The 17922-nt window shown below is 44.2% G+C and overlaps 1 protein-coding gene across 1 annotated transcript in view; it reads left to right on the top strand.

Annotated features, from left to right (window-relative positions):
* Window positions 1–98: 98 nt before the first annotated feature.
* Window positions 99–17922, top strand: part of LOC132262037 (intraflagellar transport protein 140 homolog) — a 50876-nt gene continuing 33052 nt past the window's right edge. The window contains exons 1-8 of the mRNA XM_059761155.1: window positions 99–245; window positions 307–393; window positions 871–2266; window positions 2661–3208; window positions 3276–3415; window positions 4358–4646; window positions 5264–5440; window positions 6220–7764. Coding sequence (XP_059617138.1) covers window positions 99–245; window positions 307–393; window positions 871–2266; window positions 2661–3208; window positions 3276–3415; window positions 4358–4646; window positions 5264–5440; window positions 6220–7743 — 4308 coding nt within the window. The 3' untranslated portion in view covers window positions 7744–7764. The remainder of the gene's footprint in view (window positions 246–306; window positions 394–870; window positions 2267–2660; window positions 3209–3275; window positions 3416–4357; window positions 4647–5263; window positions 5441–6219; window positions 7765–17922) is intronic.

Here is a 17922-nt window from a genome sequence, read left to right as displayed (position 1 = left end):
ACTTTCGCTCGGCGAGTCGCTCATCGGGCAACTCTGGCTGCAGTCGTCATGGTAACTGTTTGTTGTTGAAGGCGAAGCCGGAATTGTTCGCTCGCGCAATGACTCTCTTCTTCGACACAAAAGTGCAGTTTCCCGACCAGGATGCGGTCAGCACGGTGGCCGTGTGGCACAGACAGGAGCCATTCCTGGCCGTGGCGTACTACAGTCAGGACAGAGGAGGTTCCGTGACGATTTTCAGTGACACGGTGAGTTGGCTTCACATTTCCCCAGAACGATAAAGTTTTCCGCAATTACTGATCTTCGCAGGGAGAAACCATTCCAAATGTCACCTTCCCGGTGAATCCAGTGTCTCAGGCGACTGCCCTGGCGTGGCATCCGGAGAAGAAGCTTCTGGTGAGTTGAGAAAATTGAAGAAATTCCTATAGGAAAGCATGTTTCATGGAAATGGTCGTCGAATGTTTCATGTTTGAGCATGAAACACAAGATGAAACATCAATTTACAGTTTTACAAAAATTCAAAAATCCTTGAAATCTTACGGTTTTTTGCCTTATCAATCGTGATCAGAATTTATCTGTTTGGCTTGATAGCGATTTTGTCACATTTACTGTAATCTCTGAACAATCTGCGTATCTTTTGCCAATTTTTCTGTCCATTGTTTCAAAGAAAGAGAAGCAAAAGTAATCATAAAATTGCGAACGTTCTCAAAATCCCACATTCTGAACGTTTTTCTGGGTTGTTTTTCCAGTTATTCAGGTAAAGAATTGTTCCGCAGATTATCTCGGAAGACAATTATGCAATAAAAAGCCACAGAAGCTTAAAAAATGCGTTCGAAATGAGAGAGGAAATGCAATTAAATTTCTCTCTTGCAGGTCAGCGGCTGGGAGAACGGCGACGTGCTCACGTGGACGGAGGGCGGGCGTGAGTTCGCGTCCATCAAGGGGCCCCACAAGAGCCCCATCGTGCTGCTGGCGTTCAGCGAGTCCAGCGTGGGCGGTCGGCTCGTGAGCGGCGACTCGATGGGCGTGCTCACGGGCTGGCGCTGCGACGCGCACGGCCAATTCCTCACGGCCTTCACGCACGACCTGCGCGATCCCTTCCTGCACGTCACGTTCCGCCGCCACGTGCAGAGTCCCGTGGCCGCCGAGTTGACGAACCTGGCAAGAGCCGCGGTGGCCGGAGATGAATCCGCTTTGGACACGCTCACGAATTGGCGGCCCAGGACAGCGGCGCGCGGACTCACGCACGCTGGCGTGAAGGACAATCACTGCTTCTACGTGGGCACGCAATCCGGGGCGATGTTTTACGTGAATCAGGCGGGAACGTGCACAGAAGTGCTGCGCCTGGAGAGTTCGCCGATCACGCAGGTTCTGTGGCACCCGAAGCGGGACGCCATCGTGACGCTGATGGAGGACATGACGGTGGCGCACTACTTCGTGGAGTCCGGCGGGAGTCTCACGGAGCTGGACAGGGTGAAGCTGAGTGGAAGGAAGCCCGGATGCAACGGCGTGATTTCCTGGGCGGGAAGCGCTCTTGCCATCATCACGGGCGATCTGAGTGTGAGAATCTGGGACATTGACACGAGTGACAACTTCCTCTTGCCCATGGAGACGTCAGATGCCGGCGCTCAGGTGCAGAAATCCGCCTCGGAAGCCTTCACTTGCCTCGCCTTCTGTCCGGACACTCAAACTCTCTGCGCCGGCACAAATCAGGGCAATCTCTACAACTGGCGCCGGATGAATTACTCCCCAGACGCGTCGCCGGAGAACGTGTGGCAGCTGAACAACGTCACAACCGTCCGCGGATCCGTGAAGCAGTGCTCGTGGGGCGTCACGGAGATCGGGCAGTCGTGCATCGTGGCCAATTGCATCTCCAATGTGTTCATCCTCAAGGAACAGCTGCTGGCCGCCGCGCACTGTCGCAATCTGTGGGCCGTGCAGAAGAGCATCAGTCAGTGCGCGATTGAGCACGCGGCGGGCAAGACAAAGACTCTGGAGTCGGACATCGCCGTGACCAGCCTGGCGCTGTCCGAAGGCTTCATCGCCGTGTCGAATGGGAAGAGCGTGACGGTGTTCAAGGTGGCGACGGAGGACGAATTGGGCGGCAAAGGGGGGCAACTCAAAGTGAAGACTCATCAGAGTTTTATTGCCGAGTGTCTGCAATTATTCCTGCATGAGCAGAATCTCATCCTGCTGACGTCCAACGACGTGAGAATTGTCTCCCTCGGGGGTGTCCTGCTGCAGGAGATAGCCTTTAAGGACACCGAAGGTAAGACAGTGATGAATATTTTACACCTGAAATCGCCTTAAATCACCAATCTCGTTAGGATAGGGAAATTTAGTGAGCAAGGCAGGGAGATTCTAGTGATGTTGTGTACGCGTGTGGAATGATGAATTGTGAGTGGTCGCAATTACAAGAGAATTTGCTTGCAATTTGCCATTCAGTTTAGCTCTTGTTAAAATGACTAAAAAGTACACTTCATCGCGCGAATGTCTCTCCGTTGCGACTGCTTCAAGTGTGCAGTCAAGACGACAAATTGAGGAGCTGCGAGAGAAAATTATCCGCCTCCCCCCTCCCGCTGAGCCTATAAATCGTGCTGGGCGATTGTGAGGCTGGCAATGCAAATTCCCACAGTAATTGCCCACTTCCGTTTTGGACGCAGGAAAGCCAATCGGGGCGGACTTGACGGGCAGCTACCTGACACTGTTCACGATGAATGGCTATCTCAAGATTTACGACGTGAGTCGCCATGAGCCGAAGCTGGTCACGGCGCCAAAGTCCGGACACAGCATGTTCGACAGCTTCGGGGAGTTCATCGTGGCCAGGAGCAATCTGCGCGGCAGCCACTTGGCGGCCAGCGTGGCCACGGAGAGTCTGCTGCCGGACGGGAAGCTGTATTTGTGGGACATTGAGAAGGACGTGGTGCATCCGTTTGACTTCTTCAGCGCCGTCACGCGGCACGACAGCTTCTTCGCGCGGCTGCCCGTGTCGTTCCGCTGGGATGCGGAGGACGCGCGGCTGCTGGTGTGCGAGGTGAGGTGCATCCAGCAGAAGTCGCGCACCACGGAGGAGCGCCAGTCGCACATGCAGACCGTGACGGAGTCGCAGGCGTGCGTGATGTTCGTGTCGGAGCGCGGAGGCCTGCAGGAGCTGGAGACCATCAATCTGTCGCCCGGGGAGCAATTGGTCAACCTGTGTGCGCCACACATCGTAAGACCCCACTCGAGTAGGTGCGAATGCCAGTCAATTTCTCACACATTCTCTCTTCCGTGCCCAGATAACGCTGCGAATCAATAATATCGGACGGATTGCTCTGCGAGATTTCAAAGGGCTTGAAAAATGCGACCCATCAACGCGAAAAATGGTGCTGGATTTCAGCTTGAATGTTGCCCAAGGGAATATGGACCACGCTTTCAGGTTTATTTGTTTTGATTTTTTCACGCACATCCTTTCTCCCCGCCCGACAGTCAAATCTGCACCCGGGGAGTCATTTTTTATGCATTGATTCGCGCTAATGTTCAAAGCGCGATACGCGACAAGGGGCGCGCAATCGGGGGAGATTTAGTGCTCTTCTGAATTCACTCTTTAATTCCTTTTGCAGGGATTATGGCGAGGGATTCGCCAAGAGTGTCTTATTCAGGAATGAGAATGTGAAGAATTGAGCGCTTCCAACTCAAACAAGGAATGTTAAAAATGTGTTAGTTAACTATTTGAAACATTTAAGTGTTTTACCAGAAAATGTAAGCATAAATTTCACTACAATTCTCCAAATCTTTTGTAATTAAATGATTCTTCAGTAGAATGAAATGAAAGAATCAGTAAGAAATCCTTAAAGCTCAGACAATGGCAATTTTAATGCTCTTTGTGACTTGAAGAACTCTCGCTTTAAATAACGTTTCCGAGAAGTTCAGATGACAGAATCACAAATTGCTTTCCAAGAAAGTGGAAAAAAGTGGAAAAAGTCAAACAAGTACAAATGTTTTCAGAATGAAAAACCTTTCGCTGGAGTGTTTTTCCCTGCGAGGTAGTTTTTTTTCCACGCCAAAGTGTGTTCAAATGATTAAAAAAAAAAAAACGCAAAAATATCTGCCATAATTTTATTGCATATAATCATGAATGAAATTTGAATTTGCATCAACAATTTTGCCAATGAAATTTTAATACCACAAAAATTCTCATCAACTAAAATATAGTTTTGGCTTTTTGTGTTTGCCGCAAAAAATGCCCAATTTGGAGGAAATTCTCGTTCTTCGCGCGACTCTCGAGCGCGCGCGATAAATGGAGCGATATAAATACGCGGGGAAAAAAATGGGCTAAAGCTCTCCAATTCGCCCTATCGATGTTCAATTTCAATTGCAGATGTATCAAATCCATCCAGTCGGAGGCTGTGTGGCGCAATTTGGCGCAGATGTGCGTTCACACGGGCCGCTTGGATGTGGCGAAAGTGTGTCTGGGGCACCTGAAGCGCGCCTCCTCGGTGAGAGCGCTGCGGCGCGCGATGGAGGACGACACGCTGGAGGACGAGGCGCGCATCGCCGTGCTGGCCATTGAGCTGGACATGATTGAGGAGGCGGAGGCGCTGTACAAGAAGTGCGGCCGATATGATCTGTTGAATCGTCTGCTGCAAGCGTGCGGGCGCTTCGAGGAGGTGAGAAGAGAGAGAGAAAGATTCCTTAAAGCGATTACAGACTTGCTGATGATCCACGGGAGGTTAAGCGAGAGCGCGAGTGTGTACGACTGACAGTTCGCTTAGCCAGAAAACGCGAATAATCCCTCGATATATCGAAGGTTCAGCCGATTTTTCAGGGGTTCCCGACGGCAGCGCGCTCGTGCGAAAATGCGCCGAAACATGCGCGACTCAGGAGAGGCGCAAAATGGCGAATCTCTTGCGAATGATTTCCTGGATTATTAAAAATCATTAAATTCTTCTACGAGTCATCAATTTTCGCGATTTTAACGTAAAATTTCTCGCTTTTGACGTACGCAAATCAACTGACAGTTGAACACACCAAGCACAGTGTCGCTAGTGTCGACAAAGAATAACTCCTGAGTGTATTTAGCGCCAGTTCAGCCACGAATTATTGCTAATCCATATTTTGAGTGTGTAAAGGTGCAGATCAACCACGACTTATTGCTGATCTTCGCCTTTTCACATTCCAAGCTCATCCACGGAGGATTGATCCGCGTTCGCGATGATTCGAGGATAAGCGGCAAGTCTGTAATCGCTTTTAGACTCTGAATTTCACACAGAAATTCCCTCGGCAGGCGCTGCAGATTGCTGAGCAATGCGATCGTGTGCACCTGAAGAACACGTACTTCAAGTACGCCGAGTGGCTGCGCGAGTCCGGAGACATCGAGGGAGCCATCAAGTACTTCGACAAGTCCCACAACTCCACACACAACGTCACGCAAATGCTGATTGATGACCCGGCGGCTCTCAGGGTGAGTCCAGGGATTTTCCCTATTCATTTTAATCACCATCAATCCGTCAGGATTCGTCATTTTTTCCGAATATAAGCGCATCATTGCTGGAAAAAAAATTGCACGCATTTCATATTAAGAGCATCATGAAAAATTGTATGAAAATTCACTTTTTCACAGTTCAGGGAGAATTGCATAATTTTATGTCACACAAAATGAACTACAATTAGGTAAATAAAGAGGATTTTTTTTTTTGATCGTTAGAGCAAATAATCCGGAAATTATGAAATAATTAAAAGTGCATTTATTGACAATTCGTGAGGGATTTTTGTATTCATACATTTTGTGCTGTATGGGAATATTCATAGATTTACATATGAAAAGAGGGTGGCTTTTTGTGTCACTACACTTTCGTGCTATTTGTCACACACACACACACATTTCATAGAGTGAGAGTTTGCCAGAAGGCCTGTTTGCAAATATTTGCAAACAGCATTAAAAATTTTTTTTTTCCACGACTAGCAAACACTATTTTTTATGCATAAATATATTCCGGGTGCGACATTCAATTGTGCATTTAAATAAATTATGACCCGAGATGGAGCCAACAAGTGTCATCATCGAGAGCATCATTAAAATGGTTTTGCAGTCGTATTGCCCAGTAATATTGCTTGACAATTTGGTAATTGTAACTCACTAAATTTGCACTCACATCGACACTTTGGTGAATATTTAATTGCATTTTCATTCAGAGATATTCAACTTTAATTTCTGTTTTCTGTCATCTTCCTTCCCTGCAGCAATACATGGCGAGCACAACGGACTCGAGCATGCTTAAATGGTGGGGTCAGTACGTTGAGAGCACGGGAGACATGGAGATGGCGTTCAAGATATACCAGAAGGCCAACGATTGGTTCTCCCAAGTGAGGATTCTTTGCTTCCTGGGCCAATTGTCACGTGCTGAGACCACGGCGCGACACAGTGGCGATCAGGCGGCTTGCTATCACTTGGCGCGACACTATGAGAACATCGGGAGGCCACAAGAGGCCATCCAGTTCTACACGAGAGCCCAAACGTACGGCAATGCCGTGAGGATTTGCCGGGAGAATGACTTGCGTGAGGAGCTGTGGACAGTGGCGAATGCGGCTCGTGGCAGAGACAAGGCGGCCGCGGCGGCGTACTTTGAGGAGTGCGAGGATTTTAAGCGAGCCGTGGAATTGTACCACAGAGCTGGAATGCTGCACAAGGCTGTGGAGATGGCTTTTGCCTCGCAACAGCCTGAGACACTGCAAGTGATTGCTTCGGAGTTGGATGCATCGTCAGATCCTGAGCTTGTGTCGCGCTGTGCTGACTTCTTCTTGAGCATCGAACAGGCTCAGAAGGCTGTTCAACTGCTGGCCAACACGAGGCAATTCCAGCGAGCACTGGAGATTTGTCGCGAACGAGGAGTTCCTGTGACAGAGACGTTTGCTGAGCTTCTGACGCCGACCAAGGATGAGGCAGACGATGAGACTCGCAGTGGGATTTTGATCACGCTGGGGGAATTACTGCAGGAGCAGGGCGATTATCACACGGCCACGAAGAAGTTCACCCAAGCGGGTGACAAAGTGAGGGCGATGAAGAGTCTGCTGAAGTCTGGAGACACGGAGAAGATCATCTTCTTTGCGAGCATGTCGCGTCAGAAGGAAGTTTACATCATGGCGGCGAACTACTTGCAAGCCCTCAATTGGCAGAATGATGCCAAAGTGCTGAAGAATATCGTGACTTTCTACTCCAAAGGACAGGCTTTCGATCTCCTGGCCAATTTCTACGTCACCTGCGCTCAGGTGGAGATTGATGAGTATCGGGACTATGAGAAGGCTTTGAAGGCCTTGCTGGAGGCCAATCGGTGTCTGTCGAAGCTGCCCAACGCCAAGAGATCGGTGGATCAGCTGGAATTGACCATTGCGGAGTGTCGGCGAGTGCTAGAGCTGCAGGAGAGCATGTCAAGGGGTGAGAATCAGGCTGTGATTGCGGGATGTCGCAATATTCTTGCGCACACTGTGGAGAAACCTCCGGTGCGTCATGCTGACATCCTGGTGCTGCTCGTTGAGGCTTATGCAGCTTCGAGACTGTTCCCGGAAGCCCTCAATGCCGTCAAGGATCTCTCCAGTCGGGCGCCGGATTGGGCATCGCGAGGACTGATTGAGAGGTCTCTGATCGAGAGGATTTCGTCAGAATGCGGTGTTCCAGTGGAGAGTGTGTGGATGTCGGGAAGACAGCGACAAACTTCAGCAACGCCTGATGATGACGAAGAGGAAATCCAGGAGATGGTCTTCAATTAGAGTCTCCACTGCATTCTCTCGGTGAGTTTACCTTCCTTCCATTCGCCATTCTTTGGCTGTTTTAATTAAAATTCCGTAGAAAAAGTGCAGAAAAATGTCCATTGAGACTGGAAAAAGACAATTTAAGTTTGGGGAGTGAATTTTGCTGCTCTTCAACCTCCTTTTTAGCAACTTAATGGAAAGGATGGGAGTGAGATAGAGCGAAAGGAAGGGTCAGAGATGTACAGATGTTTATCTAAATTTAAGTGGATGGTTTGAGGAAATAAGATGCAGTTGGGATGAAGCTAGTGAATTGCTTCAATGGCCTGTTATTTTGCAATTTAGAGCAAATGACGAAATTTTCTCAGCACACAGCTGGAAAATGTTTGGAAATATCATAGTGTATTAAAGTGTTTAATAACACTGGAGCTTGATAAAGTCAAAAGTATGCAAAGCTTTAAGTTTGTGCGAAATGATTGGTGGAAAATCGATCAAGTATTATGAAAATTAAACCTTAAAATACCTCTTGAATAGACGAAAAAGCACGTTTGCATGAGGAATTTCTAATGTATGAAGGCTATATTTATGCCTCCTGTAAACTTACAAGCATTGCGATGCGATTTATTGTGCAAATGCTTTTGAATTATGTCACCAATTGTCTCACCACAAATTCCTATCAATTATTTTGCGAGCATTCCCTGGTAGAATTGGAATTCTTTTGTAAGAATCTCAAGCAATGTCAATTAGTGATATATGCTTGGCTGTTGTGTGGATTGTTAGGAGGAATTTAGATTCTTGGAGAGTCCTTGTGTGCTTGTGAGTGAGAAGGAAGTGACAAATATCAGTGATTGTCGACGTGGAGTTCACAATTGGACAGGGAGTGTGAGAAAGAAGGCGCGTGTGAGTGTGTGGATGAGATGAAGGCTTTAGAAAGCAGTGTTGTGTAGTATAATTTAACATTTTGGATCTTTTGTCTTCACTCAAACTCTCACGCCGCTATATATAGTTAGAGTTAATTAAGAAAGTTCAAATACGCGCAATCTCTTGGGCTTTCCCGTCTTTTGGCCTCACCACCATCATCCGGCAACATTAATTTTGCAACAGACCAAAAGTTCTCTCGAGGTCTTGCTCCGTCTGGGCGGGTTTTGGTGTCCCCCTCTTTCCGGGCGGGGGGTGATTGATTGGTTATGGTGCGGGATCGAATTTAAATTGCTGCTCCAGACACTTTTCACTTGATTCGCCAAAAGAAAAAGTGAGCTCAACGCGCTGCTTAGCTCACGGAGACGAGCTGAGAATATGACAAACTCGATTTGAGGCAAAGCTCAGCTTGTTAGAGAAGAAGAGGTCAGAGAAAAGTACATTGTTTTAAGAAGTTATTGCGAGAGTTTTATGGTCATTAAGATCGGTTAAACAGAACCAAAGTTTTAACAAATACAGAAGGAAAATTTTGAGCCGCCGTAAATCCGGTTCCATTGTTTCCATGTCAAGCTATGATCTGTTTTTAGAGACGTCTTAACTTCTAAAACCAAACCGTCTAAACCAAAATTATTCTGATCAAATAATTTTGTGGCGGATTTTTGCTATTTAAATTTTCAAAATTTGGACCCTAAATCTATGGTCTCGAAAGGACCTAGGTCCTTAAGTTTGGGTTAATTGAAAATGTTTACAGATCAGCTTTAACATTCTGAAATATGAGTCCGATCCATGCCAGAGAGCCTGAGCAAATAAGGAAAATGTATTTTGTGGGTTTTCAAAATGGCGACCAAACTCTAGCAACTCAGCAACTTTTGAGCTTAAGTAAAAAGCGCTAGTAGAAATACTGTCAAACCTCTTCATCGCCTCTCTAAACCCTTTTTAGTTGATTTTGGATGAGTTGAGATTTGGAGTGATTACAAGAAGAGCTCAACTTTTACACCATATCGATTTGGGCCAAATTCGTGAGTTTTCGTATTTGATCTCCTTTTATGTCACGGAGTTATTGCGCCAATTTGAATATTGAGACGTCTGTGGGAGAAGAATGAATTGTCGTAAAAAGTAACATAAAAGCTGCATTACATGTAATTAATCCAGCACTTCTCTTCCATCCACTCTTGACGATATTGCCAGCAATCCCACTGTGAAAGTTAGATATATGAGGAAGCAGCGTGAGTGCAATATTGTTCCAATTTATTTCTCCGTAGAATTGTGCGCGATATAGAGTGGAATTGAAAGACAAACGTTTACAAACAGATTTGATTGTGTTTATTGCATGTGAGTGTAAGAGATCGATGAGGGGTGTGTTGGGGGTTGTGTGGGGTGGTGTTGAGCATTGATTCTTTGGGTATTGCACAATTTCACTTTGAGACTACATACTTCCGCACTGGCGAAAGCACTCACTTCCATCTCTTCGTCACGATGGTGCGGCAGAGCAGGTGGATGGATTCAAACATTGGGGGATATTGATTAATTTCGTTTTGTTTATTTACACCTTCATGCCGGGGGGTGGGTGGATGGTTTGGGGTGTCGCTAAAGAAGTGGAAAATGTTGCTCTCTATCTGTTCGACAGATGCACACGCGTGTATTGTTCGGATACAGATTAGGAGACGGAGAGTCCAGGGGAACACAACCACATCTTGAATGTTGATTATCGGCGCCACAGAAGGTGAACTCAATTCGGTGGGTGTTTGAGGGGCTCTCAGGCTCATATCTTCCTCGAGTGGAGCTTCTCTCCTTGAGCTGTGCGGCATTGTTGTGTCAGTGGCGTTTACCTGCCCCTCGCTGTTGATGGGTGAAAGTGGAATTGTGGAAATGAGATTGGATTCCGTGGGATTAGGTATGATTGCGGTGGGAATTGATATGATGTGAAATGGTGAAAACATTTCCCTCGTTCCCCAAAAACCCACCGAGGAGGGAGAGGGAGAGAGGGTGGGGAATATAGTACGTTAGAGAGAGGGCACAGATAGATATACAAGGAATTATCACTGTCGTTTAAAATGTACAATGCGATTACACTCACGATGGCAAGAGAGGAATGTTTCTTTGCACCCTCATCCACAAGTTGAAATAATTAATTGTGTTTCAACTCCCACTCGCAGTACATGATCTTTCGCTGGCTTCAGAGTGTGAGGGGATAATCCAATTTTATCTATATCCCACACCCCCAGAGACGGTCGTCTTTTCTGCCTTCTTTCGGGCGGCCCTGGGGCTTCTGGTGGCGCGCAGTTTTGGTTATGAAAAGCGAAGCTGCCCAAAATAACACCCGCAGCCACACTGCGGTTGGCAACTAGACAATTATGCCGAAGAAAATGAATATTACAATAGTCATCGCATCAATTAAGACAGTGTTTACTCACGACCCACCCATCGAAACACACCCTTTTATCAGGGCCGCGCCATCGGGATCCGATGGGAGAGTCTTTTGTGATTAGCTCTGTCAATACCAATACATTCTCATTCATAATTGAAATTGTCTCCCGATGGCGCAACTTTGTGCTCTTCAAGCGCTCTCACATTCCTCACATCGCGGAGCAATTGGGGAATTTTGGATAGCCCAAATGGGTGTGATAAGAAAATAAAGAGAACCTCTTCGGTTCGGGTTGAGAATTTATTGATTGGCGCAATCATGATACGGGAAACATCATTCTCTGGTTAATTAACACAGGGATTATGGAACGCTTCGTGCTGAAAAGTTGCTCTCTCTCTCATAAATTTGTGTATAAAACTTTATCGCATTGTATATTTATGTTTGATTACGGTGCTTTTCAATGCTTTTCGCGCCGGTGGTGAAAGAGAAAATTATATTATCTCCCGTTTGAAATTGATATTTTGCACAATATTTCACCAAACTTTCTTCTCTTGATTTGATATGAAATCATCTCTTGCACGTATTTGCTTGTTTAATCTCAATAATATCATCAATTTATTTAGAAAACTCTTTGCAATATTTTTGCACTTCTTGCTCAGTATTTCTTCTCATGACCATTTAATTTCCACAGTGTTTGAATGAAGAGATATTTCAGAATAATAATTAAAGAGAAATTTTCACTAGGAAAATAATATGTTTTTGAACCAAAAATTCAGTATTCTTGAAATTAGTTTCCAAAGAAAGTCTCAAAATGAGCCAAAATCTGCATAATTTCAAGCTCTTCACTAGAACTCTAGAGAGAATTCACTAGAGAAGTATTTTTCGGTACAAATAAATGTGAAATAAGGTTTCCAAAGACTTCTTAAATTGAAACGGACTTCAATTAATCCTGGAATTTAGAGTTTGCCTAAGAATTATGACAAAATCAAGAAATGATTGGCCTGAAAAAAGCTAGTTTTGAGGGTGAAAATGACTTGAATTATTATGGATAAGTTGAAGTCGGATTATCTCTGCTTAAAATCAAGACGAACAACCTGGATTATTCTTGAATAGATGCCGAAACAGACTCAATTTTGACCCGAATTTTTCTCTCAGTGTAGAAGAAAGTGAAAAGATGAATAAATTAGAAGAAACTGCACTAATTTTTTCACCAAAAACTAACATGTAGAGTGAAATAATATGTAAATATGATTAATATTTTCATAATTGTAGAATTTCCATTATTTCTTTTTCATGTTTTTTTTTCCTCCACCTTTGTGAAGAGGAAAATGAGAAAAACTCTTGGTCACAATCACTCAACAAGAGCAGCTTTTTGTCACATCAAGAGTGAGTAAAATGTCATAGAAGTTAATTGCGTGATTAAGCATGCTTTCCGTCCACAAAATTAATTATGCATTTCACTAAAGGTAACTCTATAAAGCCCTTGTGAATTGAATAAATTCTTGCACTTGATTAAATCTTTTATGTATGCATTTCATTTGAGGAGGGATTTAAATGTGCGTTTGACGGCAATTGAATTAATAATCTCATTTTTGCATGAGATGAAAACAGTGTTCGGCGTGTGGATGCAGGAGTTGTAGTGGAACTTCAAAACGAGCTAATTGGGTGGCTTTTTGCACGTGTGCCCGATGAAATCGTGCAGATACTGTGCACACGTGAATAACGCTTTAATTGCAGTAATTTAGTGTGGGCTGCGAGCGGAGGAAGACTTATGACATTCTGTGGAATACTTAAGCTCCCCACGAGCTCTTCTTTAAAGGCCAAACACTTGCGAGATTGCGTAATGTTGATTGCATTGATTGGCTGATCAAAAGCGACGATATATTATTAATTCTATGCGTGTCCTTTTGTCAGCCAAAAACTCTGCGCCATGATTAACTCCGCGGGTGAATTACGCGCACAAGTATTCGCAGTGTTTCTCTATTGCAGAATAAGAGATGTTGAAAGCGAGAAATGACTATTCCCAGAGGCATGCTTCTAATTAAAATTCTGGACTCTCTGGTGGATTGTTGGCGCCACGAGCTCCTTTCGCTCCTCATGATGAGCGGGTGGCGCGGCGGATCCACGAGATGAAATCTCATTCCTCTGCACTTTTATCCAGTGCCGAAGCGCTGTACTCTGATGATGGTCTGTGATTGGCATATTTCCATTTATCATTATTCAATAATTGCCAAGCAATATTATTCGCTGTCTTTCTGTTCAAAATGCAGAACGTGAAGTGAGAGAGAGCGAGAAGGCGGAAAAAGTGTGAATGAAATGCTTGATTGAAGGCCAGACATTCTGCTGAGACTTTTTAATTGAAAGGCGACGAAAGCAATATCAATTTACTTATTGTGCAGAAGAAGAAGAAGAAGAAAAAAAACAGCTATTCTATTAGTTATTTGAAAACGTCGATAGTTTTCTCACCATATAGTTTTTGCCTCATTTCACCCCTTATTGTTCATTGCAATTTTCTCCGCTGAAGAAATGAGATTTTTATGATTGTGGAATTGGAAGTTTAAGTGTGCTTTTCATCTATACACAGGAAAATTCTCTGTGGAGAGAGAAAGAGAGTGAATCACATTAATTTCTCCACTGTTTTCTCATTCTCGGGGGTGAATTTCCTTTTCCAAAAACTAATCTTCGTGCCATAAATGCTGAGGGAGTTGGCATAACATTTCGCCAAAACATCACTTGAGAACATCTCAGTTATTTGCAGAAAAAGAATGAGAGGAGAGAAAAAACCCAGAGAAGTTGCTTTCAAAGATACAATTAAGTTTTATGATTGCAGAAGTTGCAATGAAAGTGTGAAATAATTCCAATAAAATTGGTCAAATAATTAATCTATTTAAAACCAGATATTTTCACAGAGAAAAGAATTCTTTATATGCGCTAAAATTAAGCTCTACAGTGATTTTAAGGTGAGAAAGAGTTTGTTGAGCCGTGGAAAATGATCAGGAGAAGGGAAAAGAAAAATTAGCGGAAGGAAGGAAGGAGTTAAGAAGTTCCGAACTTTATCATGTGTGTTAGGCAAAGTTGGAAGATAAACTTGCAATTCTTGGAATGAAACCTAGAAAATATGAGTGATTTGGAGGCTTTAATACAACCCAGAATTCCTGACTTAAATTCAAAAATCAGTAGCAATTTTATCTATCACTTTAGGAGCGACAATCATAATTATTATTCTTTACACACTATTCTGGAAATAACACGGCAAATTTACACTGTGACAAACACAACTCGTTGAAAAAGCCAGGAAAGCTTCATGTCAAAGCAAGGCGAGCACGTGTGGGAAGCTTTTTGGCAAATAAGCTCCCTGTGTGAGTCAATAAAGTGTTGTCGCAGCCCTTTTTTCCTCCCCCCCCGGTTTGGGATTTTCATCATGCCGTCAGTGTCACCCTCAGAGACTTTACTTGTGACTGAAATGTCTCAATTTAAATCTATTTAGTCAACATTTAAAACGCAACAATTTATTTAAAGGCGTCATTTCCTCATTCGTGACATGAATGCCATGTCACAGGAGGGCAACCCTTTGCCGTCTCGCACTGCCCTCACCCCCCGAGCGCACACATACCCTCTGGCACTGAGATTCGTGCGACACTTGAAGTGTGATTCCACCCCGTGGACCGACACGTATCAGAATAAAAATATTTTATTCTGCCACACTCATTCCGAGTGGCGGGAGGCCGGACTGACACCCACGAAGACGCTGTACATCTTGCCAGTGGGATATGAAGGGCACATAAATATACCACTTACCCCGCAACGAAATATGACGCCTCACCCTCTTCCCCCCGCCGGGGAGAAGGGAACGAGCTGCAAGGGGTTGCTAATATTGGGGATGCAGTGTCACTTGGCTGGAGAAGCAAGTTCAGATTCCAAAAACCTTCCCTTCTTCGTGAATCTTCGGTTCATTTTCAGTGCATTGCGATGCATTTATTCTGTGTAATTCCTATTTTAATTAGTTTCTTTTTAACTAGTTAATTTTAGGGATGAAGGCGAATTTCTCAACTGAAAAGCTTACAAACACTGATAGACTACATTTTAGCACAAGATTTTACGTTAAAAACGTATGTGGAACTGAAAAAACGCTCCTAATTCCTTTTTACACCCACAAAATATATTTTTCTTACACAAAATCTTCTTCTAATTATTGTATTTAACACAGATTTAGATTTTTTCTCTTCAAGTATTTGTTCTCTAATCGCTTTCAGTCGCTCAGAATGCATTGATTGATCTCCAAACTACTCCAAAATATTCTCTCAACGCTCTAATATATATCTTCAGACCTAAAACGTCTTCCGAGGAGACAATATGGCATTTAAAATGTACTTTTTCTCCTTCATTTTCCACCCTGAATTCGCTGCATTTCGATGCAGCGGAGACGCAAGATGCTGTGGCATTCAAAGTCACATATTAGCAACCCCTTGGCGAGCTGAGAGTGAGATTGAACGAGCACACACATGTAAAGTTAATAAAAAATGGGCAATCTCCTGTATGTTTTCATTGCAATTTCGGGGTGTGAGACAGTGAGAGAGAAAAGGGATACAACATGACACTTTTATAGATTTAATCTGCAAAATTAAATTTTTACTCCACACTCGTGCGAATGTCTCAATCATAAAAGACTGTGAATATTTCATTTTGCCTCCAACATACGTCATTTGCTGGCTGATGTCCCACTTCATTGGATGCCAATGCCCTCCACTTGTCCTGCCTCCTCAGCCATTTTCCCATGTAATTTTTCAGCTGGCATTCCTTCGGCATCACCTCTGCGATATTACTTCTCATTCCGCCCATCAGCGCATATCCGGAGTCGTGTATATCATAACTTCATTGAGTCAAGTAGAAAATCTCGTGTCATCTCAATGAGATCTCTGCAACGTGATTGGAATACTCTGGCGATGGTGCTTTTCTTTCCGCAGCGAGAGGAAGGAAAGTCCCTACGTGTGCTCCTTTTTGCTGCCTCCTTCGCGATAGATTGTAGCCCAGAAAACACACCCCAGAATATTCATGCAGTGTGTATGAATCTGTTTTACGACAATATTTCTTCGTCATTCTGCGTAATCGCGGAGAAATTGTCTCACTATCTGATTAATACTGCAAAACACTGTGAGAATTTTTTAGTAGATGTTCTCTATTATCTTGGATTTCCTTTGGCACGTTTTCCATGTTCCTCTCTTGGCTCGAAGGCACACAAAGTGTGCGATATAATTGTGGAAATACTTCCTTCTAAGAAGCCACAACAGAGGTGATGAATTAAGGACTGGTGATCAAAGGTGGAATTCAACAGAGACGCACAGCTTCAAATGTAAACATCATTCCTCAGATCCAGTAAATAGTGCCAAACTCACCATACATTCCCGATAACGTACTTCAGATAAGCACAAAGTGATACTGGAAATCTCCTTTTAGTAATTAGATTAATTGGAATTGAAGGGAAAATTCAAGCCTGAAGCGATAACAATCTATTAGCATAAATACTTGCGGAAATGATGTATTTTTTCCCCAATTCTCGTCCCATTGATGAGTGGATACAGAAGAGAATCTGTGAATTCAATCCGCCTCTAAAGTGTGGAAATAATAATTAATGAATCGCTGTAAGTAGCTGAAAATATCTCCCCCAAAAACCATCAGCATAAATGCACATTTGCCCGTTGAGGGAATTCTCAGTGCTGCACATTTTCAATAAGTACACCAAAAGTGTTGTATTAGAACAATGTTTGCTGTATAAAATATGAATTTTAATTTGAAATTCTCCCCACAAACATCTTCACCTTGTGCAAGGATGAGGAAAATCGACATCACGAAGTGGAGAAGCACAAACGTTGAGCACTTTCTTTGCATACAAATCCCACCACACTGCAGAGTAACGCGCCCCCGGGTGTTTGTACGAATTCTCGATTTGGCAATTTTCATGGATGGGAAATTCTTGGCTTGGGACGTTATCATAAAGGCATCAGAAATGCATTAGAAAGAGTGCAGCCGCCATCCTAAGTCAAATCGGATATTGCCATTGTATTTCAGCAACGTGGCACAAATAATTTTTATTGAATGGCATTCCACGGCGGTGAGGCGGTCTGTGGTGAGGTGTGTGTGTGCCGTGTGAGGAGGTTAACACACTGGAGAATGATCCTTGGGCGTCTGTTCGTGCTTCTTGGACACCTTCCAGGCGCCTCAATAAATTTCAAATGCAATATTGTACGCCGAAGCAGCGGTTTCTTCTGCATATTTCCACCCCAGCTGGGGGAAAGAAGATGGATTTTTTCAACCCACCCCAAAACCACCAACCCTTCCACTGGGCAGAGAGAATGGCAATTTTATCATTTCACTGCCAGGAGAGACAGAGAGCTTCTATTATTAAAATTTTCCATCAAAATACATATTATTTGTCCGCATAGTTCATGAGTGGCTTTCTTGAGCACCGCCAAACCTATTCAGCTTAGCGCGAAGCGCTCTTCTCAACCTCATCTCCCCCATGAGAAAAGCTCAAACAAGGCAAATTCATTGAAACAATGCTCGAGGAAGCGTTGGTGGGCAATTTCCAGCCAGTGAAAGAATGAATCTTCCACTCTGCTTGCTTTGCTTTTGTCTCTTCCAGAGATTTGTTTCTCACATTTCCCCACCGGCAGAGATCTGAGAAATTAATTCGGAATCTTAAAAAAAAAATACACTCAATTGCTCTTCTCTTGCAGCCCCCAAAAATTCAACCCCTTTCTCCGCCGGAGTATGGCTCATTTTGTGGGCAGAATTAGTGGCAAGTGCGGTGACGTGAATTACTCGCAATGCTCGTGAGTCGGTGTGACAGTGAGAAAGTCCCCGGGGAGGGATGTCTAAAAGTTGAATGATTCATTAATTCCTTCATTTAACACACTTCT

The sequence above is a fragment of the Phlebotomus argentipes genome, unplaced genomic scaffold, assembly GCF_947086385.1.
Source record: "Phlebotomus argentipes unplaced genomic scaffold, Phlebotomus argentipes genome assembly contig_15, whole genome shotgun sequence".
NCBI classification, from domain to species: domain Eukaryota; kingdom Metazoa; phylum Arthropoda; class Insecta; order Diptera; family Psychodidae; genus Phlebotomus; species Phlebotomus argentipes.
This window is presented reverse-complemented; position numbering and strand designations above follow the sequence as displayed.